Source organism: Carcharodon carcharias, chromosome 10 (assembly GCF_017639515.1).
Source record: "Carcharodon carcharias isolate sCarCar2 chromosome 10, sCarCar2.pri, whole genome shotgun sequence".
NCBI classification, from domain to species: Eukaryota; Metazoa; Chordata; class Chondrichthyes; order Lamniformes; family Lamnidae; genus Carcharodon; species Carcharodon carcharias.
In genome coordinates, this window is record NC_054476.1 from 62,281,260 (window position 1) to 62,296,529 (window position 15,270).

A 15,270-nucleotide genomic window follows, 5' to 3' on the forward strand; every position below is an offset into this window, starting at 1 on the left:
AGGAGGGAGACCGGGCGCCAGTTTTTAAGAAGGCGGAGATCCCCCTTCTTCGGTAGCAGGGCAATCACGGCCCTGCGCCACGAAAGGGGCATCTCCCCGGTAGCAATGCTCTCCCCCAGGACCCCCGCGAAGTCGCTCCCCAAGACGTCCCAGAACGCCCTGAAGAACTCCACGGTCAGCCCGTCTAGTCCCGGGGTTTTGCCCCTAGAAAGACCGTCGAGTGCGCCGGTCAGCTCCCCCAGACTTATAGGGGAGTCGAGCTTTCCGGCGCACTCCGGGCCGACCTGCGGCAGGTCCTCCCACAAAACTCTGCAAGCTTCCTCACTGGACGGATCCGGAGAGAAAAGGGCAGTGTAGTAATCTCGGGCAATGGCCCTGATGCCCTCCGGATCCGAGACAAGTGATCCGTCGTCGGCCAGCAGCGTAAAGAGCTGCTTACGGACCCCGTGCCTTTTTTCCAGTGAGTAGAAGAAGGGAGAGCCACGGTCCATCTCCTTAAGGAAACAGATCCGCGACCTCACGAACGCGCCCCGAGACCCGACCAGTTGCAGGTCCCGCAGCGCGCCCTTCTTCTCATCGTACACCGACCGCAGGGCCGGGTCCGCGTCGGGCTGACGGAGACGTGCCTCCAGGTAAATTTAAACTGTAGTCCCCAGTGAGAATTGAACTCACGAGCCCCTAGTTTACAAGACCAGTGCTCTAACCACTGAGCTATTGAGCCAACTATCAGTTTTTTAAAACTGCTGTGTGTCTATGATATACATTGATTTGTAACTCTTTCGAGTACAAACCCGTTTCCATCTGTTTCAGATGAAGTTACATAGTTTCATAGTTTGCCATTGTGAGATTTGAACTGTTGATCTTAGGGTTACAAACCCAGTACCATAACCACTTGGCTATTTAGGCCAAGCAGCAATATTTTAGTAAGCTTATTTAGTGTGGCAGTACCAATTAGGGAAATCTGTTTAGCTTATCATCTCAAATTACTCCCCCACAACTAGCATAGTTAACAGTGTTTCACCTGTTTAAAATCCAGGTTTGAATATATGGAATCTAAAATTGGATTGCTGGGTGTTTGTCCACAGTTCAAGTGGCACTTAGCACAAAATTTCCATGTAACTACTACTGCATCCCTCTCATTGGTTAATACCTGGGAAAAGTGCATCGTACTCTACAACAGCCAGAATTAAATCCAGATGTGTTCAATATAAATGTTTTTATTTTGATACAAATAATATCAAACTGCTACAACTCATGATCTGAAGCATCCTTAGGACTTACATTCCGTTCAGGAAATTCCATTTCACCCCTCCCCCCACCCAAACAGGGCTGAATTAAAGAATAATCACATGTTCAAATCCTTTCAGTGAATTGACAGCACAATGACATCATTCATTGCAGAGCACAAAACTTGGGCAGATGCAACTCAACTCCCACTCCACCGGCGCAACCCAGCTCCCAATTTGTGCAATACTGAATACAGGATAGTGTCTGGCATCTCTTAATGATGGACTACAGGGAGCAACACCAGCAGCATGAAGGCAACCAGTGGATCCTCTTGGCTGCAGGGGTCAGATAAAACAGAGGTCAGAAATACAAAGGAGAAACTTACCAAACATTTACCCACAAAATTAAAAAGTAAATAATAAAAAAATTGTAGTTTTGATCCTTTTGACACAAACTGCAAATAACTCCAGATGGCAGGAATGTCTTGGTGACCCGAACAAATGATGCATCATTCCATTCACATCATGTGTAGAACCTGGCCAAAATACAAGATAATAAATACTATAATATATCTGCCTTTGCACAACAAGAGTCTAGTCAAATACTTTCTGTTAGCTTAAAGTGAAGTCAATATGGACAAATTAGAGTTTATTATGTGAAAGCCATTCTATAAATCTGAGCTGGATTCAACTCCACATCCTAGCACTGAAAGAATATTGTCTAACACTGCACCACCTCAATAGTTTAATTTCAAAAACAATTCAATAGTTTTTTTTTGCTAATTTCATCTGACTCCTGTTGGATAATTATTTAGCAACTCATCCAAGACAGAGATTGTTGGTTCATTGAGTACAATGTGAATCAGTGGGTTAGATTGAGCAGTTACTCTCTGGGATGAGTTTAATCCAGTCCATGAGGAATAAGTTTCTTCAGTGTCTGGTGCCTATTAGGGTTCCATGCAAAATGAGTTTGGATGGTCGCAATCCAATTCCTAGTAAACATATGTCCAGAATACAAAACTACACCTAATTCAGTACAAATTGGTACTTTTGCTCGAAGAGGCCAACAGATGGTTGGTGTGAGAAATGGGAATATATTACAGGTGGAGATGCTTGCTTCAGAGGCTGAAGCACATTTCTGGGCTGAGTTAGAAGTGATTATTGGATCACTGAGGGATTTACTCTGCATCTAACCACTCTATACATAACCTAGGAGTATTGCATTCTATATGCAACCTTGGATTGTGTGTGAAACAATTTTGACAATATTCTTCATCTAACAATGCTGTACCTGAAACTGAATGCTCAAAATGGAAGCCTTCTACTCACCACCCTTACCTAAAGCACATAAAAAACTGCATTTTAAAATGTTTGCAGGACATTAAGCCACATGTACAGTTCCACCAGGAATCACAGGATTGTGATCAGGAGTGGGAACCCTGGCTGATGTCAACTCTAACACTCATAGGTCCCTTATTGAAATGAACATATTAGCGGGACTGAACCTGGCTCAATTACACACTGCCTTTACTAACTGAGCCAGTTAGAGGATTCCAACAGGTACATTAAACTCCTAAATGGTATGTCCTTGTGGAAAAAGGTGAGAATTTATCGCTTTCAATGCTGCATCAACGTAATTGAGTTCAAGACTTAAAATTAGATCAAAGGCAAATTCATTAAATTACCTGGCAAAAGCTGAAGCAGCAATTATATCCAACATCCCCTCCAGTCCATAGGTTACCAGGAGGATTACATTGATTATTACATCTACTTTCAGCACATAGGTCTGCCACATCAAGAAGTACAGGCAAAGCATCAGACTTCCAATTGTTAGGACCATGCTAGTAACAATTGGAACCGTCTCTTCAGTCAGGTTGCCTTTAAAACCTAGGAAAATGGACAGAGAATCAAACCAGCTTTAACACCTCAACTCTGGAGACCCATTACGTTCAAGGTCACACAAAAACAACTTTGTTGTATGGAATACCTGAAGCAACCATATAGTCTAATGTAGTACTAAGCCATATAGACCAGAGGGTCTCAGGTTCAAGTTATGTCTGTGCTAACTTAGCTGGTTTCATATTTAGGGCACAATTTACCTCAGCACAGGAAAGGGAGGTGAGCTAAGAAAGGGAAAAATTCCTGCTCCTGATCACTATCTAATGACTCCTCCTAGAATAGGTGGCTTTGTAAATATTGGCTTGACAGATCAATCAATACCTGTTCTTGGTTTTCACATGCTTTGGAATAAGTAAAAAAATTCAAAATCCTTTCGTGATTCTTTCTCTAAATGAATTTTCAAAAGTGGCACAGTTATCAGCCTGTTTACCAGATGCAATAGTTCTATTATTTTTTTCAAATGTAACACATAGTTCTAGTATATTAATGAAGCATTTCAGCATCTATGAATAATATACCTCTTAGTTACACACTGATCAGCATATATGTCGTTTAAGTCTATTTGATGCCTCCAGTGTTGGAATTCTAAGCCTACTATCTTCTTGATCTTTACTTTTCATATCTTAGCAAGAGTGGAGGAATGATATGATTCCTCAGGTGAGGACTACTTTATGGTACAGTTGTAATCCTCGCTATGTACTGTATCATGACATGATGGGAAGGGTTGTCCACTTCTATGACCGTACAAGAAATGAAAAACTCCCAGAACGACTGACATCCAGTTGATGCAGCAGCCAAGCTCAGCTCCTCAACAACGGCTATAAAAGGTCCTATTAGCCAGAAGTCTCAGCTCTCCCAGCATAACTAATACTTCTGTAACATGATGAGGTACTACCTCCTGAGATCCTGAAATACTTCACAAACTACAACTTGAATCAACCCCTCTGGAACTTCTCCTACATTCACCAACAGTCTGCTGTAGACTGATGTCTACCCTGTGCACTGAGCTGATCTCCACGTCCAAAGACAAGACAGAAAACATGAGAAAAGCAGAAAACAAGATTTAAGCTATTCATTAAAGAAAAAAGAGTGGCAATAGGAATGGAGAGAGGCCCTGAATACCACCAGCTGTAGTAAAATGGAAAAAGGCAAGGCTATACATCGTAGATTCAAGCTCCGAGCTTAATATTTCTGTACTAGATAACCTGCATCCAGAAGGGCTTCTACACAAATTCTGCTCATGCATTCAGCCATTTGGCATAGACTAGAAGGACAGTAGCTGGTCTTAAACTTTGACTGAGCAAAGTGCTTGCTGGGTCTACTTAATAGAGAGCTTGGGCTCCCCCTCCCTTCCCCTCAATGAGCAGGCTAGCACAATTCTCACTACCAGTATAAGAAGGTATATCATTGCGATTCCCCTTGGGGAAAGGAAAACTCCCAAAACAAACATGGCTGTAAATCAAGTATTGATGGGGGTCACTGACAATCAAGGACAATGACCTGAACCAACATAACCACTTGGATATGGGGACTTTTTCCACTGACCCGATGAACTAACCAGACCCGAGAACTAACCAATCCCTAGATGTCAAAACTTCACTTTAACCTTCTGGTTCAACTTCGGACTTCTTTCTCTCACTCTACCCCTATCATGACTCTCTTTCTGTCTTGTTTCTCTTCTACTGACTATGCTAAACGTGGCTTCAGCAATGAAAATCTCATTTTGGACTGCCTTCCAAGAAACAATTCAACTGACCTTCTGTTGGTAGAAATGTGAGGTGTGCTAGGATAAGTAAGCAGAAAATTTGAGTCTATGATCCAACGACAACTGATGTTTCTTACAATTTGTAACTTTCATTTGCTTAACAAGAGCATGTTTAACAATCTGTACTGTGCGCTGTACTGCTCCATTAAAAGCAGGATTATATGGCAGAACTCTAGTGTGTTTTAACCCCTTCTAATGAATTGTAAAACTCTTCTGATCAAAACTGAGGTACTTTACCGGACACAATTTCCTCTCCAGAACCCATAAACAACAAACAAACTATGCAAAATATCTAGAGTTTTGCTGGTTGTTCGATTCATCGGAAACCCTTCAACCTATTTTGGAATAGTATTTATCACAATGAATATCTGTTGCCCTTCAAATTTTGCGAAATATACGTGCAGCCTCTGCTACACTCTAGCTGGTCATTTCCATGGTTGCAAAGGTACTGATGGCAGCTTTTTCTCTATTGCATATGTAAGAAATATGATTATTATATTTTTTCTTGTACTATGATTTTTAAAAACTACTTTGTAAATATTTGTATGGACTTTAGGTAAGTAATGAGTAACTGCTGGGTTGCGTTCTAATGGGAGTTTACTGTTTGTATTGATTAGGTTAGGCGTAAATAAAGGATGTCACACAATGATTAGAGATAACATGTATGAAACTATACATTTATATAGACAAAGGGTCAAAAGTTAGGACAATTCAGAATGATTAAATGGAAATTAGAACAGTTTAAAATGATTGAGTCTGTCTGTCTGTTGTCATGACACAGTACCTACATGATGGTATTATAAATCTTTAAAGATATCTTTTTAAAGACTACATTTTAAAACAAGTAAAACTGAAACTTAAGATGGCTCCTCAGAGCTACCAGATAGTTTTGTGGATTAAACCATCATATCTCTCAAGAGGGCAAAGATACCTTTTCTGATACTGACTCACTGTGGTTTCAGTTAGGATATGAACAAAACTCCAGTGAGACCTTCATTGTAGAAATCCAAATTTGCCTTGTCAAATCGAAAGGCTTTGGCCATCTAAAAAAAAAACAAGTGGGAGAAGACTTCAGGCACTTAATTAAATGACCACAATCCCTTATTTGGGACCATGACTCAACATTGACTTGATGTCACATGATACAGTGGCCATTTTGGCTCCCTGCTAAAGATATAGCAGAAAATTCAAACTACTTTTCAGAGACATCTGCAAAGACGTAGACAGAATTCCGTTAGAGAGGAGAGGACCCGAGAGGCAAAACTATCGGCCGCTGCAGCCAGTTAAGCAGCAATGTAACTATCTTGAAAGAGAAACTAAGCCTCTTTCTCCTCTAACCTATTCCATCTTCAAGACTACCTGTAAAAAAAACCTCCAAGCAGATCAACCCTAGGAACCATCACAACTACTGACACATCACAAACACATTTTTGAGACTTTCACTTCAGCTAAAGCAACAAATTAACTACAAAATGTCAGGCTCAAAACGAAAGAGAAAATGTTAATTTCCATTTTTATAATTACTGTTTTATCTTCAAGATCTAGTTTGTGTGTGTGGGGCTGATAGTGTGGGAGAGTCACGTGAGCGCGACGTCACATTTTCATTTATCCCTGGGACAACTGTTTGAGATATAAACTAACCTTCTTTATTTTCAAATACAAAAGCTTCCTGCTGCAGTTATTTAAACTGACTCAATCACTCGAGGGTAAGGAAATACACAGATCCACATACAAATACACTTGATCACAGCAATAAAAGGTAACACCTTAAAATTACCTGTGGCACTGTGAATTGTACAGTTTAACAATAAGAGACAGGAAAAGGATGATTGAAATTACTGGGCTGTTTGCATATTTTTAATTGTATTGCTAAACTCTGCTTGTAATTTTGTTACCTCAGAACAATTTAGACTCAAACATCTGCATACCATAGACTTTATTAATTGTTGTTCAGGATGTAGCTATTGATTATGTGGTATCCAGGATTTCTCCTATCATATTTGGTAAAAGCAGCTGACTTACACCATTCTTAATACCATATGATCAATACACCATTCACAGTTACATCAATAGACCCACGATACACAATCATTTTCGATCATCCATATTGCTCATTGTACATGACCGGAACTGACGCTGCCAATTACGGGAATTTTCTCTCCTCCATACTACATAATTGTATTCGTGATTTTTTCACAATACATCAATTCAGGAATCACACTAACTGATGCGCAAGTATTGAGTTTCATGTTTAGTAAAGCTCCATCCAATTCTACTTTGACCATGACGCCACGCGAGTTTCCACTGGACGTCCTTGTGTTTCTGATCGAATGGATCTCAACCAACCCCTCATTGACTTGCTACTGTTTGATAATTGCATGTAGCAATTAACATTTCTTCTAGCCAGAATTCTCTCCGTTAACCTTCTTACAGCATGCCTTGGTGAGAAGGCCCTTCTTTTTGCAGCTGTAGCACTCTGCCTTCAGAAATGGACAATTCTGTGCCCAATGTTGGCCTAAGCACCAGTAACAGGACTTTGTTGTACCACTGCTACTACCAACTGCTGTTGTTGGGACCTCTTGTTTACTCATCTGCAGCTTATTTACGTCAGCAGACGACTGGTAGTTGTTAACTTTTAACTTTTCTCAAGTCACATTCTGCCATGTCAATGCTGTTTGGCAAGCTATGTTGAAAGTTAAGTTTGGCAATGTCATCAACTTACTGCAAATGCATTCACTTTTTAAACCACTTCAAATCTGTCCTGCAGTGCGCTCTTAAAATTCCCCAAAATTACAACGAATGGCAGCTTTATCAAGGTCATGATAAACTTTCCAATGTCTTTATTGGGCAACTCATTCCTTGCTCTGAAACAACAGCTTTCTGCAATCTCCAATGGCTTGGAATTGTAGTGCTGCTCAAGTACTCAAAATTTTTGCCAGTCACTTGTCCTTTGGTTTTGTGGGCACAAACGAATTCTTGAGCATTTCATATACCTCTGGGCCTGCTTCAGTCTAAAATATCACCCTTTTCATTTCCTCTTTCCACTGCTTGGTTGACAGGGGGATTATCAGGGTCTTCAGGGATATTGTTAGAATGAAAAGAATCTCTAAATACTCCACATAAAGACATTCAGTCACGGTGAACTCCCCCAGTTGCCCAATAATTCCTGTTGAGGCAGACGTCTTTGAAGGTCAGTCCACCCATGTGCACAACAACTTTTTCTCTAAGACCAGATTTTGAAGCCTGTTCTCACAGAAAGAACACTCAAGTTCCTCAGTTGGTTAGCTGGAAGCTTTTCCAACCCAAATTTGTTTGACTAGGGAATCTGTATCCCACCTCATTGCCTGTGATATCTTCCCAGAACAAAAGCACTCAAGTGTACAACACAGAGTCTGGTACAAAAGTGAAACCAGTTTAATCCAGTTTTGCTTATATACATATATTCATGAGTGGTCATATAAGAGGGCACTATTTCATATATGAAAACCAAGAATAGGAAAAGAGCTATTGATCTGTCAAATCCACCCATTGCAACGGGAGTCATTAGATAGTGATCAGGAGCAGGAATTTTTCCCTTTCCTAGCTCACCTGTACTGAAGTGAATTGTGCCTCAAAAACTGCTGTAGGTGAATCAATATGTTAGCAGAAATTAGAAAATGTAGGTATGCTCATGTCAAGAAACTTGGATATATCAATGCACTCTACCTGCTGATATTGTGCAATGAAGCAATCAAATGTACAATAGCTTCACAAAACATTAAAAGTATTCTTTTGAGAATTTAATTAAGGTTTTTTTGAAAAAAACATTCCTCTTTTGACTGTCAGATGCTAAAAACTTGAATAATTTATAAAACAGAAATCCTGAAATAAAGTTTACTTTTTGGAAAAGAAAACTGTGTACTTAGTTAAGGAATGTATAATGATGATCAAAACCACTGATTTACAGTTTCAACAGAAAATTAGATATGGAATTTGATCCCTAAAACATGAGTAAAAAATCACAGAAAAAACATGTAACAAAAACACAAATTGACTTATACTGTACTGAAGCCCTGATAATCCACTGTGTTACATGGCATGACATCACTATTTATATGAGCAATAAACAATGTAAGTCTGCTAATATTTTTTATTAAGTATTGCATTTAGTGCATATCTATCACACCTTAAAGCATCAGATTTGCAATCATCACACTGTGACACACACACAAACATGTTTCAAACTTGCACCCAATTGGCTCAAATGGAATCTTTATAAATTAGCAACAATTTATTAAAAAGAAAAAGTGTAAAAAAAGAAATTTAATCCTAATGTCCTTCAAACATAACCTATACTCTCCCCAAGGGAAGGAACCAATCTGGGGAAACTTCAACAATAACAATTAGATCCAAAATGACCCCAGATTTCTGAGCACGAGCCTTAAAAAACAGGTGGGATTAAACACAGTTCCAACTAAACATCAAAACCGTGCCCAAATTTCAAGCTACCAGTAGTAACACCACAGAGCATTAGATAGGGTGATACAACATAATGAAAAGCAACATCTTACCCAGATATAGCCTCATCATTTCCAGAATTACCATGAGAATCAGAAGAATCAGATCAAAGGCCAGATTACCATCTGGGAAACTGAATGCTTGACCTAAAACATGAAAAGAAAATAATTCCCGGACTCAATGTTCTAAATATCATGTGTAAAAATAGTTATAGCAAAATAGTTACAAGTTAAAACTCACTTTTGTAGATAATCATTAGCAAAGTAGCAAGAAAATAAAAAGAATAATAAAACATGTTGAAATAGTAAACTATCTGTAGAGGGATGGAGGAAAGCTGTTGCAATCTGGTTAAGGAATATTGCTGCAACGATAACTATAAATATCAATTTTAGGGGATCAAGTGTCCTGAGTTCTCACCCAGGATTTCTGACCTGGCATCTGGAAACAATGAAGCGATAAACTGGATAACAAAAGTCTTTTTAAAATCTGAAGTCCATTTTTTCCAACTAATTTCTGTGTCTTACAACAAGGGGAAAAAAATTCTGCTGCACATTAAATGCATTGAAATCATAAATGTGAGTGCAGGAAATGATTTATGTTTTCATAGCACATAACAAAAGAAATCACCCAATGCAAAGTTGTTATTTATGTCTTTGGACTTCTGCTGACTTTTCATCATCAAAAGGCAAAAATCAGAAGTCAGATAAAGCCATGATTCCAACCTAAATCTGCCTTTGTTCCACTGTCAGTCCATGTTCTGAATTTGCCAGATTTTCAAGATTTCTGGGTCAAAATTCTGGAGCTCTCCAGCCTAATAGCATCGTAGAAGTACCTTCACCACATGGATGGCCGTGGTTCAAGAAGGTGGCCGACCACCACCACCACCATCTCAGTGGCAACTAGAGATGGGCAATAAATGCTGGCCTTGCTAATGTTGTGCATAAAGCAAAAATGAATTAAGAAGATTGGTAAAATATGGCAACCTAACTTGCTAAAAATTGTAAACTGCTGCAAGTACCACAACAGCAGCCTTTGTTCTGTGCAAGAAACAGACGAAAACCACCAGTGACTTAAAAATATTTTACTTTTTCTGTCTTTGTAATTCAGTTACAGAGATAAAATCCCATACTAAAGCCTTTCAAGTTTAGTCCAAAAGATCACTGAGAATTCTATTCCTCATTCCTGAAAATGGGATTTAAAATAGAAAATGCTATTCCCAGAGAGGAGATTATTCAATCAACCTACTCAGGAGTATTAAAAAGAATTTCTGCTTAATACTTCCTACTAGATTTTTAAAAATAATTTTGAGAGGTGACTTGATGGTTTAATACATCTTCTAGTGTGGGTATTATGTGCAGAAGGTAGGCCCAGTTTCAATCTCAGGTCTGTGCTTAGTTAAATGTTATCAATTCAGTTGGCAGCAGTGCTGATACAATTGATCTTAGCTTTCTTGTTTTGGGAGGCAAAAATCAGCCATAATTCCCAGTTCCAATGGCTCCTGCTGGAAAGTGTATCAGTTAAGGACAGGATTGAATTTGACTCTCAATGGTGAAACTGTCTGCTGCCACTTACCATAATGGATCAATAACTTGCAACGATATAACTCTTTTAAGTAAATGTCCCAAGGCCATTCCCAAACTTAAAACAAATGACAGGCAGCAGAATAGTTAGATAACAAAAGGAATGTGTAAAAAGGTAGATTTTGAGGAGGATCAAACTCAAACCGAGGTTGTTCATAAATAAAAATAATCCATTTGTCATGAAGCTATTAATGTATATAATATTTTGGAAAATGTTTCTCTTTTAAAATAGAGGTTTAATCTGTGGGTGTGTCTTAATTGGATTAAAGCCAGCTAGTCTGGGTGCTTTGATGGGTATTAGTTTTGACATGAAAGGGAAATAGTGTGCATTTGCATTTCTTATATAGAGCATTCAAGAAGTGGGGTGTAAACTGACGCCTTTCTAGCAGCTACCAAGCAATATGTTTATATTACTAATAAAATTGGTACAATGAAAGGGGTTTCATTGTTAAAAGGTAACGTTCAAAGAGGCTGGTGAGACAATAAGAATTTGAATTCAATCAGTGGTGGTAGGTATAACTTCAGCAGTTTTCGGGTGTGCAGAGCAGAGGCAATGTAAGATCAAAAGGCAGCTGTACGCCTCCAACTGGCTCCACAGTTAAAAGAATCTCATTTCGAATTCATAAGGTGAAAATGCTTTGCCTGGTGTTTGGTTAAGTCTATGGGTTGCTGTTGCCTTAATGGAGATTAGTTTGGGAATTTGTTAAAAATTATGATAGTAATTTGTAGCCACGTGTATATATTTTAACCTGTGTAAATTAATAAAATGTTTCAATTAGTTTAATATAAAGCCTCGAGAACTGGTGGTCTGATTCCTGAATTTAGAGTCGCATCTCAAACATAACACTTAAAATTATAGGTTATGTCAGTTGTTTAAAGTTTCCCTCTGGGAATTTTAAATAACTCCACTTTACCAACTGTATCGGTCATAACACCATTTGAGCAAAATATTGGAGGACTGCCGACACCCCTGGATTGCTGAAACCCCACCATCAACATCCATTAACCAGAAATTTAACTGGACCAGGCATATAAATACTGTGGCTCCAAGAACAGGTCAGATGCTGGGAATTGTGCAGTGAGTGACTCATCTCCTGGTTCCCCAAAGCCTGTCCACCATCTACAAGGCACAAGTCAGGAGTGTGATAGAACATTGTCCACTTGCCTGGTTAAGGAGCTCACATCATCCAGGACAAAGCATCCCACTTGATCAATACCCCATCTACCACCTTAAACATTTACCCCCTCCACTACCTGCTCACAGTGGCAGCAGTACATACCATCTACAAGATGCACTGCAGCATTTTGCCAAAGCTTCTTCAACAATACATTCCATACCTAAAACCTCTACCACCTAGAAGAACAAGGGCAGCAGGCATATGGGAATAGCCACACCTGCAAGTTCCCTCCAAGCTACACATCACTCTGACTCCAACTATGTCACTGTTTCTTCACTACCACTGGGTCAAAATCCTAGAACTCCCTCTGTCCTGGCACTGTGAATGTATCTACACCAGATGAACTGTGGTGATTAAAGATGGTGGCTCATCATCTCCTACTCAAGGGCAATTAGGGATGTTAACCATGCCAGAGATACTCACATCCCAGGAACAAATAAAAAAATGCAAGAGTTAGAAAGAAAAGAGCAATAACTGACAGAAAATGTTTGTGTACTACTTAAAAATGGGTGAAATAATAAAAAAAACACTAAGTGTAAGACTGGAAGACAGAATGTCTTCCCTCTGAAAAAGAACTCCTCCTTCACTCACTCACAAGTAGACTCCTCAATCAGCCCCACCAACCCCAAATGTTAACGGCCCTTTGTACATTGTGGAATAAATTTTGTATTAAAATTCCTGGCTTTGAGAGAGCTGAAATGGGCTGGACTACAAGATGTCAGCTCCTGTAATTGGAATAAAATGTACTGTGCCACCAAAGGATACAACAGCAGCAGAGTTCACTGTAAAGAGAAATAGACAGTGTATAAGATTACACTTAATATCAATTTGTTCCAATACACTAAAGGGAAAAGAAATAATTTAGCGAAAGCACTTTAATTTTATCCAGTGCACTTATGATTTTAAATTTAACATCTTAAATTGTTCACCCTCTACCAGTACAAGTAGCAGAACCTGTAACCATTAGACTTAACCCTAAGATAAAAGCAAAAAACTGCGGATGCTGGAAATCCAAAACAAAAACAAAAACAAAAATACCTGGAAAAACTCAGCAGGTCTGGCAGCATCTGTGGAGAGGAGCACAGTTAACGTTTCAAGTCCGCATGACTCTTCAACAGAACTAAGGAAACATAGAAAAGGGGTGAAATATAAACTGGTTTAAGGAGGGGGGGTGGGACAAGAAGAGCTGGATAGAGGGCCAGTGATAGGTGGAGATAACCAAAAGATGTCACAGACAAAAGGACAAAGAGGTGTTGATATTATCTAAAAGCATGTGCTAATTAAGGGTAGAAAGCAGGACGAGCAAGGTACAGATAGCCCTAGTGGGGGTGGGATGGGGTGAAGGAATCGAAAAAGGCTAAAAGGTAGAGATAAAACAATGGATGGAAATACATTTAAAAATAATGGAAATAGGTGGGAAAATAAAAATGTACATAAATTATTGGAAAAAACAAAGAGGGGGAAAATCGGAAAGGGGGTGGGAATGGAAGATAGAGTTCATGATCTAAAATTGTTGAACTCAATATTCATTACGGAAGGCTGTAAAGTGCCTAGTCGGAAGATGAGGTGCTGTTCCTCAAGTTTGCGTTGAGCTTCACTGGAACAATGCAGCAAGCCAAGGACGGACATGTGGGCATGAGAGCAGGGTGGAGTGTTGAAATGGCAAGCGACAGGGAGGTCTGGGTAATGCCTGCAGATAGACCGAAGGAGACTTAACCCTAATATTGTTCAGCTCAAAATGTTCTCTCCAGACACAGCCTAAGTGGGTCAAAATCTTGGAACTCCCTCCCTAACAGCACAGTGGGTGTACCTGCACCACATAGACTGTGGCGGTTTAAGAAGACACCACCTTCTCAAGGGCAATTAGGAATGGGCAATAGATGCTGGCCTAGCCAGCAACACCCACATCCCATGAATGAATTTTTAAAAAAGTTTCGTTGTGCAGATTCCTTTAATTGCACAGCCTAGTTTTTCTCAGCAATTCAAGTCAATATAGTATAAAAATTTGCTGAACTCTTTTGCATTTTTCTTGAGATTTTTCAAACATTTTCCCCATCCATGGCAGTGCTCAGGCAAATTATTCCCAGACTCCCTTCAGTGACACACTACAAACATCTTCGACAATTTACGCTGACTTTACCTTTTTTAAAAGTGGGAGAGGAGTTCATCTCTGCTTGTAACTTCCCTCCAATTGCAATGTTTATATTAGGAACGTACAGAAGAGGTTTTGGGATTCTCATACATGAATCTGTATCCTGCCCTTCAATACCTTGCCTTCTGAAACAGTAACTTCGAGAGGCAGCACACACTCCACAAGAAAACTGAAATCCACTTTATTTCATAAATAAAAAATAACTCTGGATTGGAAGTATTTTTAACTTCTCCTCTATTTCATTCCCTTTACAATCTCAACGACATCAGCTGAAATTTTCTAGTCTCACTGAGGTGAACGGAGATGTCAATGGCTGGCTGGCCCCACCGCGAAGAGGGAGACTGGAAATATCCGACCATCGGCTTTTAACTGGGGCATATTTGTGCATGTCTGATTCGCCATTTAAAAAAAAGCGAAATCTCCAAATCATTTGGACAGAGCCTCAAAGTGTTTAAACAAGTCATTTTACAACGTGCAGGAGAGGTGAACTTCGGCTCTGTAAAATTAAACCAACTTTCTCAGTGGATGCGGCTCCGACTAAAATCTCTTACAAACCCAACATTTTAAACTCAATCTTATTATTGTGAAGTTATTTGGGAGATGAAGAACACTTTGGTTGCGATAGCAACACGTCCACTGCTCGCTCACCTTTCCGCAGCACCATCTCTGCGACATGAGGAGTCCTCCAGTATCCCGTCATTCCGCGCAATATCACTTCAAGGCACTGCTGTACCCCGACAGGAGAGCGCCCCCTAACCATGGGGAAGACAAATTCCTTTCCCCAGTAAAGACGAGGAAAATACTTCAGAACTTTAAACTCAACACCATTTGTTGATTGAAACAATTGGATGTCTATTAATAATAAAAGGAAGGCTGGAAATTTGTAATAAGTACACAACATAGTGCGGATATACATCGGGATCTTCTCGTGATGCTCAGAATCTTCACGTGATTAAGTACCGCCACCGAAAAC

The 15,270-nt window shown here is 39.6% G+C and overlaps 1 protein-coding gene and 1 non-coding gene across 2 annotated transcripts; both read right to left on the reverse strand.

Moving 5' to 3' along the window:
* Window positions 1-647: 647 nt before the first annotated feature.
* On the reverse strand, window positions 648-721 carry trnat-ugu. The gene has a single exon. It is a non-coding gene; the product is annotated as a tRNA-Thr (tRNA).
* Window positions 722-1,201: 480 nt separating this feature from the next.
* On the reverse strand, window positions 1,202-14,986 carry LOC121283371 (transmembrane protein 80-like). Its single transcript, XM_041197867.1, has 6 exons — window positions 14,946-14,986; window positions 12,911-12,927; window positions 9,628-9,721; window positions 9,441-9,533; window positions 2,912-3,113; window positions 1,202-1,762 (listed from the first exon to the last, which is right to left on the reverse strand). Exons 1-6 carry the CDS (start codon window positions 14,959-14,961, stop codon window positions 1,750-1,752), a joined length of 435 nt encoding a protein of 144 aa, XP_041053801.1. The 5' UTR covers window positions 14,962-14,986; the 3' UTR covers window positions 1,202-1,749.
* Between the last annotated feature and the right edge of the window lie 284 nt (window positions 14,987-15,270).